This window comes from Dipodomys spectabilis, unplaced genomic scaffold (genome assembly GCF_019054845.1).
Source record: "Dipodomys spectabilis isolate Male_0828 unplaced genomic scaffold, ASM1905484v1 ptg000335l, whole genome shotgun sequence".
NCBI classification, from domain to species: Eukaryota; Metazoa; Chordata; class Mammalia; order Rodentia; family Heteromyidae; genus Dipodomys; species Dipodomys spectabilis.
Window position 1 is genome coordinate 1,078,834 of NW_024871012.1, and position 20,260 is coordinate 1,099,093.

Here is a 20,260-nt window from a genome sequence, read left to right on the forward strand (position 1 = left end):
CTGAGCTGCACAGCCTCCAAAGCAGCCTGCCAGGTCCCACTCCAGCTCAGCAACAAGCAGGACAAACACACGTTCTGCAACTGCCCTCTGATTTCTGTCTCCTGCTCTAATACAAGATATGACTTCCCTGAATCCTCAATTCCACACTCAGAGTCGACACAGATCAGATTAATTGGATAATTTGCAGGACTCCACTCTGTCTTACAGACCTTCATCTTTTTGTTTCCAAATCTTCAATTTACGCATCTGCTTCAAGTTACTTGACATACTCCTTTTCTCTAAGGGATCTGGATCCTACCAAGACAGAGGCTGAACGCTGAGGTCTGTTTCATAGCTTGGAAATTTCCTTTTTTTTTTCTTTCAGGAACGCGAGCATCGGATTGCGTGTCTTGCGTGTGGAGTTACCACCTCATGGGAGGAATCTGCAATTCGGACTGTTTGCTGGGGGAATACCGCATGGGAGAGGTACTGAGGGCTGAGCTGGGCGCCTTCCCCCCTCCCAGAGAAAAATATCAACTCTGTTCCCATAGTGTCCTGGAGCGTCAAAAACACCTGAATTCCCACCCTCACTAAAACTTCAGTTTAATGCCTTAAAATCATCTTCTCTTACATCAGGAAGGAATGATGCTGCCTGCCTGCGGCCTTCCCTTGAAGGACAGGAACAGAGTCAATCTAAGATAGACAATGGGGATGTTCTAAGGGCCCCCAAGGAGCCTGGTGATGGTTGTCTAGGATGCTAGCAGTTTCTATCTGTGTTGGAAATAAAAGCTGTCTTCTCTCTTCCTCTTGGTTCTGTAGCTGGAAACCTCTGACTGAGTACATATAGGAGAAACACGTTGATTTTGATCTTTCATTTTTCTCCATCTCTTCTTTACAATATACTTAGAACTTATTTGCTTGAATAGATACCATAAGTTTTCTGAGTCTATCAGTGTCTCTTTTGCTTGTTTGTTTGTTTTTGTTGAGGTAGGGTTACTCTATGGTACCCAGGCTGGCTTTTCATGTTCCATCACACCCAACTTCTACTCATTCCTCATGAAAGAAAGAAAGAAAGAAAGAAAGAAAGAAAGAAAGAAAGAAAGAAAGAAAGAAAGAAAGAAAGAAAGAAAGAAAGAAAGAAAGAAAGAAAGAAAGAAAGAAAGAAAGAAAGAAAGAAACCCTAAATGTCTCCATGGTGAAATTAAAGCAAACTAGCTTATTCACATTTAAGCTCTCTTTAAATTACAGTTTGGAGTAACTGAGGCTCAGTGAGGTTAAATAATTTGCTAAAGATCACATGAGTAGTATGATAAAGTTCAAACTGAACTCTGGGGATCTGATGATATACAAACAATGGAGAAAACAGTTCAACAGCGTCGAAAATATGATGAGTTCCTCACCAAAGGCAATTTCCATCTCTCATCTTTTAAAAATCTCTCCTCTCTTTCTTTGTCTCTGTGTGTTTGATTCTCTCTTTCTCCCTCTCTCTGTCTCTCTGTCTGTCTGTCTCTCTCTCTCCCTCTCTTCCTCCCTCCCTCCCTCCCAATCTATCTGTCTTTTGTTTGGGGCACTAAGGTATCAAACATGGCTTCTCACATACTAGACACGTACTTTCACAATGAGCTATGATCCTTGACTCTATTCTTTCTTCTGTTTTACCATACTTTGAAAGTTACAGGAGTACATTAGAAGGTATCTTCCCTGCCCATATTTCCAGCCCCTGACAAGAAGCAATTCATTGAGAAGCTTTTTTTTTTTAATCGTTTACATCTCTGGTCTAAACTGCTTTAACTACAGTCACCATTTATATCATTCCTTTTCCAGTCCACGAGAATCTAGTAACCCCAAAGGCTGCAACAGGTAGCTAGCGTAAATGAGCGAGGGATGCTGGGTAAGAGGAACTACAGTGCTAGATCAGTAGAAAATAGAAACTGACCTGCCACCTGTGTGCTGGTGACAAGAGCAGGAAATTACATCACCTACGAGAGCTTAACGAGTCCATTGCCACTGGGCTGGTGGTGAGTGATCCATCAGTGTGGACGAGGCTCCTCAATTTCACACAGAAATTAGGAACTGACTTCGAAATAAAAGATCAAAAATGAAAACTTATCTAGAGTGGAGCAGGCAAAACCAGTGACCGACCTGAACCATCCCTGAGCACGGGAGCTCTCCGCTCATTAGCAAAGCAATTCTGGAAGCCTGGTCTCTAGCGGATCTTAAAGGTCAGAGTCCAGCAGTGTTTCTGAAACTCAGTTGCACACGGTTGGCTCTGTCTTTCACCCAGCACAGTTTAAGGGACCCCCCGATATGCCATCTTTCCCCTGTCCTGCCCCACCTGCCTCCTGGGTTCCAGAGACAAGATAAATCCCCACTTGGAAACTCCAGTGCCTTGATCATCCCTCCAAAGTTCTTCCTGACCGTTGTTCACAGGGAGAAAATTTCAGTTGTGAAGCCTGCCACGCGAGCTGCATGGAGTGCAAGGGGCCCGGCCCCAGGAACTGCACCGGGTGCCCCGCCGGCCTGCTGCTGCACCTGGACCACAGCCGCTGCCTCGGCTGCTGCAGCGCTGCCACTGACCCCCAGGACTGCTGCGACTGCCAGGAGACCACGGGTGGGTGAGGCTCGGGGAGGGGCAGAGCAGGAGCAATGTCGCAGCGGGCGAAAGAGGACAGAAAGCTCAGGAGACTCCATGTGGCTACCTGTCAGCTGAGTGCCTACTAGAAACCTCAGACCGTCACCCCAGTTGGCCAGTGTGTTAGGTCCTTGTTGATATAATGACTACCGGAGAGGAATGTTAGAGGAGGAAAGGGTTGTCTGGGCTGATGCGTTCAGAGCTTTTGATTCCATTGTTTCTGGACCAGTGAGACAGAGCATCCTGGATGGAAGCAGATGGACAGGGAACAGGGCCCGCCCCCGGTGTCACTCCCCCCCAGTGAGGAACTCACTTCCTATTTTCTAGTTCCAGCAACTAGAAACCAAATTCCAGCACTTGAGCATTCAGACTGGAACATAAGTACATCCCATTTTGCAGAAGAGACTGAGGCTCAGAGCTGGATTCCTGCAGCCAAGTCCACCTCCGTGTTAAGAAGTCCCTGTGTAATTTAGCGTCTGGGTCTGTCCTACAGCAAAGCTCACGTCCTCTCTACTGCCACCCCTCAAGCATAGAACGTGACCGTCACAAATTTACTTTATTCCTCTTTTATTCTTCCCCCCTGGAGGAAGAAAGAAAAAGAAGTAGGATCAATGAAGGTGAAGCCAATATTTATCTTTCTATAGAAGCAAACCCAAGTCTTTTCCTTGTATTAGAGAGGAAAAGAATTGAAGAATGAATTTCCACTGAAGGCTAAGAAAAAAAGTGTGTGTGTGTGTGTGTGTGAGAGAGAGAGAGAGAGAGAGAGAGACAGAGAGAGAGACAGAGAGAGAGAGAGAGAGAGCTTGAACTCAGGGACTAGATGCTTGCTGTTCCTGAGCTTTTGTTGCTCAAGTCTAGTGCATTACCACTTGAGCTTCCCTTCTGGCTTTTTGTGGTTAATTGGAGTCTGACCAACTTTTCTCACCCAGGCAGGCTTCAAACCACAGTCCTCATATCCCACCCTCCTAAGTAGCTAGGATTATAGGTATGAGCCGCCAGCATCTGGCTGAAAAACACAATCTTTTTTTTATTTGTTATTACAAAGGTGATATACAGAGAACTTACAGTTACATAAGTCAGGTAAAGAACACATTTCTTTTTGGACAATGTCACCCCTTCCCTAGCTCTCTCTGTTTTTCCCTCCCATCCCCACCCACAAGTTATATAGTTCATTTTCAATGGAAAGCCTAGTAAATACCACTGCTGCATCTGTCTACCCTTTGTCCCTCCATTTCTGTGCCCCCTTTACCCTCCCAAAGACAGATAGATGAACACACAAGACAGAAAGAAAAGAAAGCAACAGCAACAACAAAGAAAAAAACACTTGTGAAAAGCACATTCTTAAATTTTATTCTCTAGTACAGAGAGAGAGAGACCATTTCCTTGGATTCTACATGAATCATTGCCTGATAAAAATGATGTCATATTTGTGGGAATATAACCCTGTGTAAGTTAAAAAAAAAAGAAAGAAAGAAAGACCCATAACTGCCACCAGCCATTTTAAAAGTTTTAGTCATCCTCTTCAATTAGGTTCCAAATACCATCTTTCCCAAAACTAACTCCTTCTTCAACTCTCTGCCACCACCCCTGTGCTGGTTCCCCAGCTCTTCACAGACACACAGACACACAGACACAGACACACACACACACACAAACATACACACACACACACACAAACACATACACACATACACACAAACACATACACACACATACACACACAGACACACACACAGACACACACACACACATACACACACACACAGACACACACAGACACACACACACACACAAACACACACACACACAAACACATACACATACACACACAAACACATACACACACACAGACACACACACACATACACACATACATACATACACACACAAACACATACACACACAGACACACACACACACAGACACACACACAAACACACACACATACATGCACACACACAAACACATACACACAGAGAGACACACACACAGACACACACAGACACACGCACACATACACACACACATACACACATACATACATACACACATACACACAAACACATACACACAGAGACACACATACACACACATACACACATACACACACATACATACACACAGACACACACACAGACACACACATATACACATACACACACATACATACACACATACACACACAGACACACACAGACACACACACACACACATACACACACACACACACACACACACACACACACACCTTCAAGGTCTAATGGCTTAGCGTCTATGCTGTGTCCTCTAAGAATAATGACTCTCATTTTATCAATGGCTTAAATTCAGAAGCGTGTGCATATGGGGTGCTAAGTTTCTGAAAATCTGTTCCAACAAAGAACTCCTCAGGTAATCTTTCTAGACAAACTCAAACATGCTTGAGGCGGGGCGGTCGCCCAGCGTCATCCAGCTGATGCTTACCAGCTCTCTTGCTCGGTCACTTCTTCCCAACTGAGGTGATCTGTTCCTTCAAGGACACAAGGTAGCAAGGCTGACCCTGATTTTGCAGTGCAAGAGGAGGAATAATCAATCAATCAACGGCACCCTTCTCAGTGAAATACCCTTGAAAGGTCTCGTATTGATTCTCCTACTTCGGGCAGTATTTATATCAGAGTACCACACTCTTATTGCTCATCTATCCCTGTAGGGCCTTAACAATTCCTTCAGGGAAAATTCTGTGCTAATATTAGTATTGATGAATGCAATAATGACAGCACTGTTACTATAGAGAAGGAACTTCAGTAATGTAAGGAGCAAAATCCCATGATAATCACCATTAGAATCAAACTGGAAAAAAAAAGTGTGTAGAAATAGCAATAATGAGGGAGAGAGAAGCAGGGGAAGGGGTGATATTGTCCAAAAAGAAATGTACTCTTTACCTAATTTATGTAACTAACCCCTTTGTTCATCACCTTTATAACAACAATAAAAAATTACATTAAAAAGAGAATCACTAGGACATATGTAGCTCAGTGTTAGTCTTCGTCTAGCATATATGAGATCCTGGGTTCAAGCCCCAGCCTGACAGACAGCAGAGGGGGAGAATGTTTAGCACTTAAGAATTAGACCTAAAGGTCAAAAATCAACCTACCTGGCAAAAAGATTATATCCATTAAGCTAGTACGTAGAACACCCCGAGAATCCTTATCAAAGACTCCTGTGGCAAATCCAACTGCTTCAACGAATATTTGTAGAAAACTTACCATATATTTGCACAGCCAGTCTGGCCTGCTAGGGTTTTTTTTTTCCCCCTCTAGTTCTTTCTTTTGTACTCCTGTGTGGTGAGTTAAAGAAAAGGAAACAGACATACAAGGAAATAAAAGGGGATCAATTTCCCAAGTTGCACCACCAAAATGAACGAGCGCAAAGTAAGAAAAATGAGCTCCTTACTCAAGTTACGGTTTAATCCTTCGGTGGCACGGCTTAGTTTCTCCATGTCCTCAATCACAGCACTGAAGCAGAGGTTGAATGGATAAGAACAGAAAAAAAACTGTCCATTATGATTGAAGAAATCCCCATCACTACAGGTAGCAATCAGCATTTCAACATGGTCAGTACTCTCTTTCCTGCCAGGGAGGGTCATAAAACTCGAAGAAACCAATGTACAATTGTCAGAACATTTTGTCCTTGTGTCTCTAGGTTGCTAAATGGAGTTAGGGATGATAGATTGGGATTTCCAGTTGTTCCACAAATCAGATCTTGTCTCTGCCAAAGAGACACCTCCTATCCTCTCCATAGGCCTTAGTTTCTTCAACTGTCAAAGAGTAGGTTAGCCTGAATAATGTCTAAAGCCTCACATGACTGCGAACGTCAGTAGGTTTTTATTAACTAGTCTCTCCTGTCCTTAGAGGATGGAACAGTTATTTGGGTCAGGCTTAAGAGTAACTCTAAAGCCTCAATCTTAGAAAAGCTCAGGGTTGCATGTAAAAACCAGCTAAAGCAGCCAGGAGCCAGTGGCTCACACCTCTAATCCTAGCTATTCAGGGGGCTGAAATCTGAGGCAGGGAAGACCTTGAGACTCTTATCTCTAATAAAGTAATAAAAGAGCAGGATGTGGAGCTCTGGCTCAAGTGGTAGAGCGCTAGACTTGAGCACAAAAGCTGGGGAATAGCATCCAGACCCTGACTTCAAACTACACACACACACACACACACACACACACACACACACACACACACACACACACACACAGCAGAAGCAGGGTTGGAGCTGTGGCTCTAGTATTCGAGCACCAGCCAATGAACAAAAGCTTCAGATACTGAGTCTGAGTCCTGGTCCTGGACAAATGCATATGTGTGTGTGTGTGTGTGTGTGTGTGTGTGTGTGTGTGTGTGTAGATAAAGCAAGGCCCAAGTTTAACTATTTTCTCAGGATGTGAATAGGAAGAAAAAGCAGTTGATAAGTGGGCACTTGCAAACTGACCCATGAGTTACAGAACTGCAAGGACTCCCTTCGAATCTCAAACCCACCTTCTTCCTAGGATTTTCGATTTTATCAGTCTTAGACTGGGACTCTCATGGAAGAATATAGCACAGTTTTAGACAGTGCTGAACCACTTTAGAAAACCAGAGATAGTAGACTCTACTATGTGAGGTACAAAAAGCAGAAGTGAAGTTCTTTACCTCAGAAGTGACTGATCCCAATCTGTGTCTTCCTCTCTCCCTCCCTCCCTCCCCGCTGCCCTTGGGACCCCTTCCATCAGAGGAGTGCATCCTGCCAGCAGGGAAGGCCAGGCCTGCGGCTGAACGTTCCAAGACGGCCCTGCTGGTCACCTCCTCCCTCATGCTGCTGCTCCTGCTGGGGGCCTCGGTGGTTATCTGGAAGAAGCCCTGGAGCCGAGTCCAGCCGGTGGAAAAGGCAGGCTATGAAAAGCTGTCTAACCCTAGCCAGCCTCACTCTTCCTACAAGAGCAGCTATCTCCAGAGCACCAGCTTTGAAGATCAGGTGATCGAGTACAGGGACCGGGACTATGATGAGGATGACAAAGATGACATTGTCTACATGGGCCAAGATGGCACTGTCTACCGGAAGTTTAAGTATGGGCTGCTGGATGACGAGGAGGAGGGCGAGCTGGAATATGATGATGAGAGTTACTCCTACTCGTGAACAGGGCCCCCCCCCACTCCCTCCCCCACCCCCACCCCAGCCCCTACCTCTCCCTCCCCACCAAAACGGGTTTGGGTTTTATCCACATACCAGGCTAATGTGTGAGTTTTGTGTCTGTCTTAACCATAAATCCGACAAGAAGATAGAAGAACTGTAACCACTTGTATGCTTCTTCTGAATGGCTAAAGTCAATGAACAGTTTCTGCCCAAATATAATTCAGGAACAATAATGAAATCCAGCCAGAGTCTGGTGACTCACTCTTGTAATCCCAGTTGCTCAGGAGGCTGTGATCTGAGGGCCACAGTGGAAGCCCACCCAGGCAAGAAAAGTCTGTGACTCTAAGCTCCAATTAATTACTAGAAAAAGTAATTCAGAAGTAGAGGTGTGGCTCAAGCGGTAGAGTCTTAAGCAGAAAAAGATAAAGGACAGTGCCTAGGCCCAGTGTTCAGGTCCCAGTACGGACACAAAACTAAAAATTAAAATTAAAAAGAATGAAATTAGCCAGGCACCATTGGTTCATGCCTATTAATCCTAGCTACTCAAGAAGCTGAGAGCTGAGGATCAAGTTTGAAGCCAGCCCAGTCAGGACAGTCCATGAGACTCTTATCTACAATAAACTACTTAGAAAAATCCAGAGGTGGCTCTGTGGCTTCAGTGGTAGAACACTAGCCTTAAGCACAAAAATGATCAAGAACAGTGCCTAGGCCCTGAGTTCAAGCCCCAGGATTGGCAGAGAGAGAGAGAGAGAGAGAGAGAGAGAGAGAGAGAGAGAGAGAGAGAGAGAGAGAGAGGAGAAAAAGAAAAGAGAAAAATCCCAGATGCCAGTGGTTCACTCCTATAATCCTAGTTACTCAGGAGGCTGAGATCTGAGGATCGTGGTTCAAAGCCAGCCCAGGCAGGAAAGTCCATGAGACTCTTATCTCCAAGTCACCACCAGCAAACTGAAAGTGGTGCTGTGGCTCAAGTGGTAGAGCACTCTCCTTGAGCTGAAGAGCTGAGGGACAGTGCCCAGGCCCAGAGTTCAAGCCGAGAGAGAGGGAGAGAGAGAGAGAGAGAGAGAGAGAGAGAGAGAGAGAGAGAGAGAGAGAGAGAGAGAGAGAGAGAGAGGAGAGACATTTAAAGGTATTTTTCTCAAAGCACTGTGTCAAGATAGAAAGTGCAACAAGTAAAAATAAGACTTGTAAAACTTCTTCCATATGATTTTAAAAGTGAGGGAAGAGAGCCTAGAGGAATTCTTTCTCTAAGCTTCATGGTGGAACCTTGTCCTACCTTGATGTTTCTTTAGCCAGTTTGGTGGGGAGATCAGGCTGTGGTACAGCTTTGATGAGAGGGATGTTCTCTCCCCTTTAAGCGGGGTTCAGAAAGAGATTTCTGAGGAACAAGTACAGAGAGCTCTTCGTCATTTCCAGAGTGGCCCTGGTTTGCTGAAGAGTCTCTGCGGAGGATGCTCGGGACCTGTTTCAAAACAGGAAAGAAAGGCTATGCAGTACTGCTGCCTAGGAACCAAAAGTCTGCCCTACGGGCCTTGGCCGACTCCTCTGTGTAATGAGCCCAAGGGCCGAGCAAGCTCAGGCGGGAGGCAGGTGGCTGAGGATCCAGCACAGAGCGTAGTGCATTTCAAGAATCACACCCTCATGCTTTCCTAAGAGCTGTTCTGGTAGGAAATAATAAAAGGAAAATGACCACTTACGCCTAACATAAAATGGGATACGACCAAAAAAAAAACAAAAAACAAAACCACCTCTTCATCCACTCTTTAAAAAAAATAAAAAATAAAATGTTAGCTCCTAAATCCAGGTAGCATTCATCCACAACCCGTCAAAGAAGTGTGAACTCTCTGAAGCAAAATGTTCAAGAGTCTAGCCTTGAAACACGATCCCAGTGTATCTCTCACAAGCTGTAACCCATTTGTTAGCACTAGGATGTGCTGTTTCTGGACTTCCTAAATTCTTTCTTCACTCTCCCATCAAATGTGCTCTTACATTCATATAACTGGAGACTCAAAGTATTACAAAAGGAAGGTCGCTTCTGGTTACATAAAACTGTAGATGGAGAATCTCCTGGACCTCCTTGTTAAAGCAAAAGTGCTAAGCAGGAGAAGGAGAAGAATTCCAAAAAGTGATGGTGGTGATGGTGATGATCAGAGTAAGATTTCGTTTATACCTGCTGGGTATCAGGTACTTAGCTCAAAAACTCCTGTTTAAAAAGTTGTCTCAATTACCTACTTCATAGTCAACCACAACTCTCCGGAATTGGTTTTGTTATTCCTATTTTTATAGGAAACCTAAGTTCTACAAGAGGCTGGGTCTGTAACTGCAGGCTACAGAGAGCTAATGAAGACTCAAGTAATACGAATGACCTTATTACCTATGTTGTGTGTGTGTGTGTGTTTAACACCCATGTTCTTGATTGCCATGATCCTCTGATATAGGGTGGGAGAATAAACATCCAAAATACAGAAACAGTATGCCAGTTGTTTTATTCTATTTAATAAGGTTCCTAGAAAGAATTGTGTTTACTATGTTTCTATGTGTGTGTACATTTAAAACACGGTGTTTACTCACACAGGAACTCTCCATCCTTGTCTTTCTTTAGATGATAGGTCTTAAAACAAGGACCAGCAAATATTTTCTGGGAAGAACCAGATTTTCATAAATACCTCAGGTTTTGTGGGATGGAAAGTCTCTGTTATAGTTACTCAGCTCTCCTATGGTGAACCCAACCAATATAAAATGCATGAGTAAGCTGTGTTCCAATAAAACTTTATTTATAGACATTGACATTTGAACTCTAAAGAACTGTTATATATCATTCCCCCAAAGATTTTTTTTTTTGGTTGTGGGGCTTGAACTCTGAACCTGGGCTCTGTCCCTCAGCTCTTCAGCTCAAGGCTAGCGCTCAACCACTGGAGCCACAGCGCCACTTCCAGCTTTATCTGCTTGTGGGGTGCTGAGGAATCCAATCAGGGCCTCATGCATGTGAGGCGAGCACTCTATCACGGAGCCACCTTCCCAGCCCCTCCCCTGACGATTTTAAATTTTCAAAACTGTTCTTGGTTCACAGATGCATAAGAGGTAATGAGGCCAATTTGACCAATGAGCTGTTCTGCTAATCTTCTTTTACAAAAGCTGCTCAGTAACCATGTGGAATTCACAATATCATATGATATGCTTCCCAGATTTTTGACACTTAAAATCATTTTCAAAATCCATGTATAGCCCTGATAGTTCACTTAAAATTCTTAAAAATATAATATATATGTAATATCCATGATCTTTGTACAGAGTTCAGCCTACAGAAACAAATGATTTTGTTTATTCTGTGTTGATCATCTTTCTTGATCTTCTTCTCTTTCTGTGTGTGTGTGTGTGTGTGTGTGTGTGTGTGTGTGTATGTTGATACTGCGTCTTGAACACAGCTGATTGCTGCCCCTTAGATTTTTCTTCTTAATGAGCCACAGCTCCACCTCTAGCTTTTATGGTGGTTAATTAGAGTCTCATCCCCAGGCTGAGCTTTGAGCCATGATCCTTACATCTTAGCCTTCTAGGTAGCTAAAAGACCAGGCATAAGCCAGCAGCACTAGCATCCAGCTTGATCATTAAGAGATTTTTTTAATTATCTTTGAGTAGTTGTACAAAAGGGTTTCAGTGCAACATGTCAGTTTATGAGTACAATGCACTTTGATCAATGTCACCCACTTAATCATTTTTTAAACACACTGAGGCTGACATTTCTTTCTGTAGCCTAGAAAAACTGTGTTTATGATGCAGTTAAAAATGGAATAAGGTCGAGGTGACCTGAAGCACTATGAACAATGCTATTCTTGCTCTGTGTGGCTTGTATTGAAAAGAAACCTTGTATTCATGCATTGGTAAGCCTGATACTTTTTCTTCTTTCTTCTTGGTCATGCCACATTATTCTCACACTTCTTTTAAGTTCCATGCTAACAAATATTTTCATAGACAAACATGTGTTGGAAAAGTAAGTTGCTTTTTGGTTTTCTGTCTGCAAAGAACTTGGAAATATTAAGAGAATCCCTGCAGAGTAGAAATTAGCAAGAGGCTGGGTAAGAGCTTAGAGAGGTCTGGTTCATAGGAGGAAGCTGGAAGTTGGAAGTAAAATTACATCAAATTCAGAACCAGATAATGGTATGAAGACGTGCATCTTATAGGACTATTTCTGAGCATTTTTATGGGCTTAGTCTTAAGCTTTATCCAGTAAGAGATGCCAACAATTAGAGATTTTCCTCCTTTTTATCTCTCTGTATCCAGTGACATGAAAGTCTTATCAATTGCAAATTTTCTCTCTTAAAGGCAATCAAAACCCAGTCACACCTGTCATTTTAGTTACTTGGCAGGCTGAAATCTTAGAGTTGTAGTTCAAAGTCAGACTGGGCAGGAAAGTCTGTAAGACTCCTATCGCCTATTAATCACCAAAAAGCAGGAAGTGGAACTATGACTCAAATGGTACAGTGCCAGGGAGAGAGAGGGAGGGAGAGGGAGAGAGGGAGAGAGAAAGGGAGAGAAAGAGGAGAGAGAGAGAGGGAGAGTGACAGGAAGAGGGAGAGAGAGAAGAGAGAGGGAGGGACAGGGACAGGAAGAGGGAGAGAGAGAGAAGAGAGAGGGAGAGAGAAAGGGAGAGAAAGAGGAGAGAGAAGAGAGGGAGAGAGAGAGGGAGAGAAAGAGGAGAGAGAGGGAGAGAGAGGGAGGGAGAGGAAGGGGGAGAGGGAAAGAGAGAGAAAGAAAGGGAGAGGAAAAGGAGAGAGAGGAAGAGGGTCAGGAAGAGGAAGAGAGAGAGAAGAGAGAGGGAGGGAGAGAAAGAGGAGAGAGGAGAGAGAGGGAGAGAGAAGGAGGGAGAGGGAGAGGGAGAGATGGAAAGGGAGGCAGAGAGAGAGCGGTCCCTCCCAACGCCAACCAGTGTATCTTCCAGCTCAGTCACCACTGCCACTAGGCCCTGGTGTCCCATCCCAGCACCATTGCCTCACGATGGCTGCTGAACTTCAATCTCTCCCTCCAATTTTCTTTTTCTTTTTTTTTTTTTTTTTTTTTTTTTTTTTTTGTCGGCCATGGGGCTTGAACTCTGGGCCTGGGCGCTGTCCCTCAGCTCTTCAGCTCAAGGCGAGCGCTCTACCACTTGAGCTACAGCGCCACTTCCGGTTTTCTGGTGGTTTATTGGAGATAGGAGTCTCACGGTCTCTCCTGCCCGGGCTGGCTTTGAACCGCGATCCTCAGATCTCAGCCTCCTGAGTAGCTAGGATTACAGGCGTGAGCCACCAGCGCCCGGCCAATTTTCTTTTTCTTTATTCTGCTGCCAAAAATTATTTCTAGTCAAGCCTGGTGCTGCCGACCTCAGCACTCGGGAACTGAGACAGGATGGAGTTCCAGGGCAGCCTGGATTACATAGCAAAACTGTAGCAAAAGAGCAAAGGCCAAATCCTATTGGATCACCTCAACCAGGCTCCCTGTCGCTCACCCCAACCCGAATACCACGGACAGCGCCTGCCACGTGTGGTGCGAACACTGCGCTAGCTCCAAACTGCGCTCCTCCTAGTCCCCAGCTCCTCCTATTCCCCAGCTCCTCCTATTCCCCAGCTCCTCCTATTCCCCCAGCTCCTCCTAGTCCCCAGATCCTCCAAGTCCCCAGCTCCTCCTATTCCCCAGCTCCTCCTATTCCCCCAGCTCCTCCTATTCCCCAGCTCCTCCTATTCCCCAGCTCCTCCTATTCCCCAGCTCCTCCTATTCCCCAGCTCCTCCTAGTCCCCAGCTCCTCCTAGTCCCCAGCTCCTCCTAGTCCCCAGCTCCTCCAAGTCCCCAGCTCCTCCTATTCCCCAGCTCCTCCTATTCCCCAGCTCCTCCTATTCCCCAGCTCCTCCTAGTCCCCAGCTCCTCCTATTCCCCAGCTCCTCCTAGTCCCCAGCTCCTCCAAGTCCCCAGCTCCTCCTATTCCCCAGCTCCTCCTATTCCCCCAGCTCCTCCTATTCCCCAGCTCCTCCTAGTCCCCAGCTCCTCCTAGTCCCCAGCTCCTCCAAGTCCCCAGCTCCTCCTATTCCCCAGCTCCTCCTATTCCCCAGCTCCTCCTAGTCCCCAGCTCCTCCTAGTCCCCAGCTCCTCCAAGTCCCCAGCTCCTCCAAGTCCCCAGCTCCTCCTATTCCCCAGCTCCTCCTATTCCCCCAGCTCCTCCTATTCCCCAGCTCCTCCTATTCCCCCAGCTCCTCCTATTCCCCAGCTCCTCCTAGTCCCCAGCTCCTCCTATTCCCCCAGCTCCTCCTATTCCCCAGCTCCTCCAAGTCCCCAGCTCCTCCTAGTCCCCAGCTCCTCCTATTCCCCAGCTCCTCCTATTCCCCCAGCTCCTCCTAGTCCCCAGCTCCTCCTATTCCCCAGATCCTCCTATTCCCCCAGCTCCTCCTAGTCCCCAGCTCCTCCTATTCCCCAGCTCCTCCTACTCCCCAGCTCCTCCAAGTCCCCAGCTCCTCCTATTCCCCAGCTCCTCCTAGTCCCCAGCTCCTCCAAGTCCCCAGCTCCTCCTATTCCCCCAGCTCCTCCTATTCCCCAGCTCCTCCTATTCCCCAGCTCCTCCTATTCCCCCAGCTCCTCCTATTCCCCAGCTCCTCCAAGTCCCCAGCTCCTCCTAGTCCCCAGCTCCTCCTAGTCCCCAGCTCCTCCTATTCCCCCAGCTCCTCCTATTCCCCAGCTCCTCCAAGTCCCCAGCTCCTCCTAGTCCCCAGCTCCTCCTATTCCCCAGCTCCTCCTATTCCCCCAGCTCCTCCTAGTCCCCAGCTCCTCCTATTCCCCAGCTCCTCCTAGTCCCCAGCTCCTCCTAGTCCCCAGCTCCTCCTATTCCCCAGCTCCTCCTACTCCCCAGCTCCTCCAAGTCCCCAGCTCCTCCTATTCCCCAGCTCCTCCTAGTCCCCAGCTCCTCCAAGTCCCCAGCTCCTCCTATTCCCCCAGCTCCTCCTATTCCCCAGTTCCTCCTATTCCCCAGCTCCTCCTATTCCCCAGCTCCTCCTATTCCCCAGCTCCTCCAATTCCCCAGCTCCTCCTAGTCCCCAGCTCCTCCTATTCCCCAGCTCCTCCTGTTCCCCCAGCTCCTCCTGTTCCCCCAGCTCCTCCTATTCCCCAGCTCCTCCAAGTCCCCAGCTCCTCCTATTCCCCCAGCTCCTCCTGTTTCCCCAGCTCCTCCTATTCCCCAGCTCCTCCTAGTCCCCAGCTCCTCCAAGTCCCCAGCTCCTCCTATTCCCCCAGCTCCTCCTATTCCCCCAGCTCCTCCTATTCCCCAGCTCCTCCAAGTCCCCAGCTCCTCCTATTCCCCCAGCTCCTCCTATTCCCCAGCTCCTCCTAGTCCCTAGCTCCTCCTATTCCCCAGCTCCTCCAAGTCCCCAGCTCCTCCTATTCCCCCAGCTCCTCCTGTTCCCTAGCTCCTCCTATTCCCCAGCTCCTCCTATTCCCCAGCTCCTCCTACTCCCCAGCTCCTCCAAGTCCCCAGCTCCTCCAAGTCCCCAGCTCCTCCTATTCCCCCAGCTCCTCCTATTCCCCCAGCTGCTCCTTGGGAACATATTGTTCACTATCCTGGGAAGCTTCGTCCCCCGACTTGGAGTAGCTGGAAAATTCCTGCCCATCTTTGAAAATCCCTGTTCCCAGCACTCAGGTTGACTGGTCCTAGATCCTCCCAATTTTCACTTCCTGCCTGGCATGGATGACCGCGTCTTTCACTGTGCTGGAGTCTTGGGAACTTTTCAACCCTGCCTGGTCTTGGAACGTCAATCCTTTCGATCACAGTCCACCACACAGCACTGATGACAGGCATGAGCCAGGAGCACCTGGTATAAAATATAGGGTTTGTTGAAACTACCCAGCAGGAAAGCTAGTGGGCCTACGTGCACTGCCCTGCTGAGGTCTGGGGCATCCGGCAAAATAACTGGCACCTCTGTCCCTCCCAAGTGTTCCTTACTAATGATTCCTTTTTTTTTTTTTTGCCAGTCCTGGCACTTGAACTCAGGGCCTGGACGCTGTCCCTGAGCTTCTTCTGCTCAAGGCTAGCACTCTCCCACTTAAGCTACAGTGCCACTTCAGGCTTTTTCTGTGTACATGGTGCTGAGGAATCGAACCCAGGATTTCATGCATGCTAGACAAGCACCACTAAGCCACATTCCCAGCCCTACCAGTGATCTACTCAGCATTACGCGGGAGTTCCAGGAAATACTGAACACTCTGAGGAGGCCCCTTTTATCAGCCCTGATTGCCTTGGGGCAAGGCGTTTGTAGGTTAGACTACACAAGCAATGACATCATCACCTTAGCTAACTTTGTCCTCAGATGACCAGTCTTCCAAGGAACAGAAGTACACAAGCAGGAAGCAGGTTTTCTTCTAGATAACACTCTAGAGAGCCCCAGTTGCCAGTACGCCCTCCAGATAACCTTGCAATGTTATGGGCTCAACTTGTCATTGTCCCTCTGATTTATCCACTGCCTGACAACATACAGGGGCCTTCCAAGGACAGGAACTTGATCACGAACCCCTATACTTTCCTCAAGCATCCGAACAGTTCTCCAGTGCTATGCGAAGGCAACATCAACAAATAACATTTTTAGCTGGCCTGGTATCCCAGGCCTGTCCTCCCAGACTGAGGGAGGAGAATTACATGGTCAGTCTGAACTACACAGAGAGTCCGTCTTGAAGAAGAAGAAAAAATGCTTTTCTCATCTTCACAAGCAGTCAAAAAGATCAAGGAAAAGCCATCAATCTGGCCAGACACTGGTGCCTCAGCCTCAGATCTGAGGATAGAGGTTCAAAGCCAGCCCAGAAAAGACAAATACAAGAAATCCTTATCTAACTAACTAGCAAAAAGCCAGAAGTGGAGGTGTGGCTCAAGGAGTAACCCTGAGCAACAAAAACAACCAAGTGAGTGCTTGAGATCCTGAATGCAAACACCAGTACCTCCCCCAACACACACAGCCATCAGAATGAATTCTGAGGGAGTTATGGGCAAGCACGAGGGGACTTCAGGCAAATGAACCCCTGGATCTTTGCCTGATCCGGTTGGAAAACACAGTTAGTGTCTTCCATGCCACCTTCAGAGCTAAATCACTTAATGCTCTACAGGAAGTCAGTGACCCTCTGTCTGCCCAGGCCAGCACACCAACCAAAACCTGCCCTTCCCTTTGCTCAAGGGCAGCCAACTCTTCTCATTGGTCAATGCTGACTCATTCTGCTCATAGCTGAAGCCCCAGTTGCAGTCTGTGTTTCCCGCTCTCTTGTTCCAGTTTCTCCATCTCCATGCTAAACACAAAGTGTCTGGGAAGTTTCTGTAGCAAGGCTGTTCTGGTTGACAGCCTGTCGTTCTAGAGTTTCTGTTCCCCATGGCCATTGCAGCCATCCCTGTCACCCTTCGGGAACTGGTTCTAGGAGCCTCGTGGATACCCAGATCCAAGGATGTTCAAAACCTTTCATGTGCGTGTAACCTACACACATCCTCTGGTAGAGTTTATATTACATCTCAGTGATAGATGACACCTAATACAGTGTAAATGCCACGCAAATCCTTGTTATACTGGACTGTTTAGGGAAGGAGGATGAGGGAAAGGCTTTATCCGGTTAGTAGAGACAAGGTTTGTCTGAGCACTCTCTGCACCGCTTCCTTCTGAACCTGGGAACCCAGAGAACCAGCTGCACTGGGTACTACAATAAGCAAATGTGCATATTTCCCATGACTATGTACAGATCACCATGACGTCAGCTGCTTAGAACAACATTCATGTATGATCTCACAGTTTTATAGGTGAAGCGTCTCTGGGTTCTCTATCTAAGTCCTCACAGGAGCAAAACCAAGTGTCAGGCAGGCTGCATTTCTCCCAGGAGGCGCTGGAGAAGATTGCTTTCCAAGATGATTGGCAGGTTCTGTCTGGTATGGCTGTCCGGCTGAAGTTTCTTTCCTGGCTGTCAGTCAGGGGGTCACTTTCAGCTCTTAGAGGCAAATCTCTAGTTTTCTACACAACCTCCTCCACACCAAAGCCAGGAACCATGCATTGAATCCTTCCTTCCTTCCTTCCTTCCTTCCTTCCTTCCTTCCTCCCTTCCTCCCTTCCTCCCTTCCTTCCTTCCTTCCTTCCTTCCTTCCTTCCAAAGCTTTCCTTGTACCACTAGGTAGAGGAAGCTTATGCATTTATTTATTTACTTATTAGCTTTCTTAACTTATTTAGAGACAATGTCTCATCTCGAGACAATGTCTTGCTTATGTAGTCCAGTCTGGCCTAGGACTTGGCAGATAGAATAAATTTGTCTTAAAGTCCCCGTCCTCCTTCCTCCACCCCCCCCCCAAGTGGCGTTACAGGTGTGAGCCACTATACTGAGCTTGATATTTTGCTTTTAAAGGGCGCAAGTGATTAGGTTAGGCCCATATGAGAAATCTCTCTGACTACAACACAGTCACAAGCACACTGTTTTATCATCTTCAGTGCTGGGGATTATTTGTGATGAGAAATCTTGTAAGGTTTGGGAGAGTGGGAAATTTTAGGATTCTGCCTACCACAGCCAATAAAACTCTTTGGTGACTGGCTCAACTACAGCAAAATGAACCAAGAGTCTTCCAAGTATTTGTTCTATTTGAATTCACCAATTTCACATTGGAAATTTTTAGAATGAAAGATGTTTTTGTTTATGATTTAAAATGACAACACTTCAAAAGCAAGTTTACAAATGCTATGCAAATATGCTATAATAGTTACATATCGTTTTAAGCAAGATATAAAAGTTCACTACCATTTTGAGAGTATTCTCTGAAATAAAAACCTATGTGGATGATTGCGAGCTAAAACATAGAAAACAAAGATAAGCAAGCCATATTGTCTGTCTCCAAAGAGCTTAATACTGATGTGAAAGACAGATATAGATAGATAGATAGATAGATAGATATAGATATACATACATACATACAAATCACCAGGACGTGACAGAGAATGCAAACACTGCAATAACTCTTGGGAAAGAAACAAACCTTTGGAACACAAATGGAGGCAGGGTTGTTAGAAAAAACAAATTGACACAAAATCAGAGGTTCTGGGGAAACATGGGGAAAATGTTTTAGGAGAATAATAGGATCTTCAAAATCCAATAGTGTGGGGCTGGGAAGGTGGCTCAGTGGTAGAGCGCTTGCCTTGCATGCCTGAGGCCCTGGGTTCAATTCCTCAGCACCACATAAGCAAAAAGAAAAAAACTGGCAGTGGTGCTGTGGCTCAAGTGGTAGAGCGCTAGCCTTGAGCTGAAGAGCTGAGGGATAGTGCCCAGGCCCAGAGTTCAGGCCCCATGCTGGACCCAAAAAAAAAAAAAAAAATCCAATAGTGTGGGGAAGCAAGTTCCTGGCTTGACCATCTCATTGTAGGTAAAATGAGAGGCCTGTGAACTTGAACTTGAAATTGCAGGTCAGCTTCAACTAGACAAGACAAAGGACACTAGTCCCTGGACCAACTTGGGCCCCTTGGAGTTAATAGAGACAAAGCAAAAGTATTACGCTATAACCTCAGCAGACCCTTTCCTTCCCCACATCAGCTCCTCCTTCCATGCTCTTATCTTCCAAGGCACCAAGGATCCTAAATGTTTGGAAAGTTCACTCATGTCCACAGACCTTGGTTCTGGGCCACTTGGCTCATGCCTGTAATCCTAGCTACTCAAGAGGCTTAGATCTGAGGACCAAGATTTGAAAGTCCATGAAACTCTAGTCTCCAAGGAACTACAAAAAGCTGAAAGTGGAGTTGTGGTTCAAGTGGGAGAGCTCTAACCCTGAGTGAAAAAGCTCAGGGACAGTGACCAGGCCCAGAGTTCAAGCCCCAGGACTGACACCAAAAAAAATTAAAAATAATAATTCCATCTCATTCTGTTTTTTCATAAACCATTCCTCAGTGTGAAGCTCTTTCTTCACTTTTAAAAACTTGGTAAATGATACCATGATTGACATCATCATCCCTATATTCACTTTTAGGAGGAATGGTTTGACTTAATGAAGCTATGAGTTTGGGGGTTAAAAACTCAGGATGGGAGCTGGACTTGTAACTCAAGTGGTAGGGCACCAGCCTAGCAAGCAGAAGGCTTTGAGTTCAAACCTCAATAAACCACCACCACCACCACCACAAATAAAGCTTCCTGGGTTGCACTTCCGAGTGTGGAACCTTATATAAATCACTGAGCGCTTCTACGGTTTGCTTCTATGTGTGAGAAACTTGCATTCCAGACTCCCAAGGTTGCTGAGAAACGTCACAGGTGCTAACAAGAGAATGTATTTTTTAAAAAGCCTGGTTGGTAGGATTTCAATAAGTACTTAATCCTTCCTTCTTCCCATCCACCATTTTAGTAGCTGGGTTAGTTTATCAGTAGTCTCCTTCCTGTAAACCAATTATTTTGACAGGATTTGTGAAGCAGGATTACAGGAAAAAGGAGAAAAGCAGATTTAACCTTCTCTATAAACTTCAGCTGGAACCAGACTTGCCCACTCCAAAGCCTCTCAGCTTTCCTCCG

The 20,260-nt window shown here is 46.2% G+C and overlaps 1 protein-coding gene across 1 annotated transcript in view; it reads left to right on the top strand.

Moving 5' to 3' along the window:
- The window catches only part of LOC122095126 (proprotein convertase subtilisin/kexin type 5-like), a 93,281-nt gene extending 85,487 nt beyond the window's left edge, over window positions 1-7,794 (top strand). The window contains exons 10-12 of the mRNA XM_042665611.1: window positions 365-465; window positions 2,410-2,590; window positions 7,353-7,794. Of these exons, the coding sequence (XP_042521545.1) occupies window positions 365-465; window positions 2,410-2,590; window positions 7,353-7,756 (686 nt within the window). The 3' untranslated portion in view covers window positions 7,757-7,794. The remainder of the gene's footprint in view (window positions 1-364; window positions 466-2,409; window positions 2,591-7,352) is intronic.
- Window positions 7,795-20,260: the final 12,466 nt, after the last annotated feature.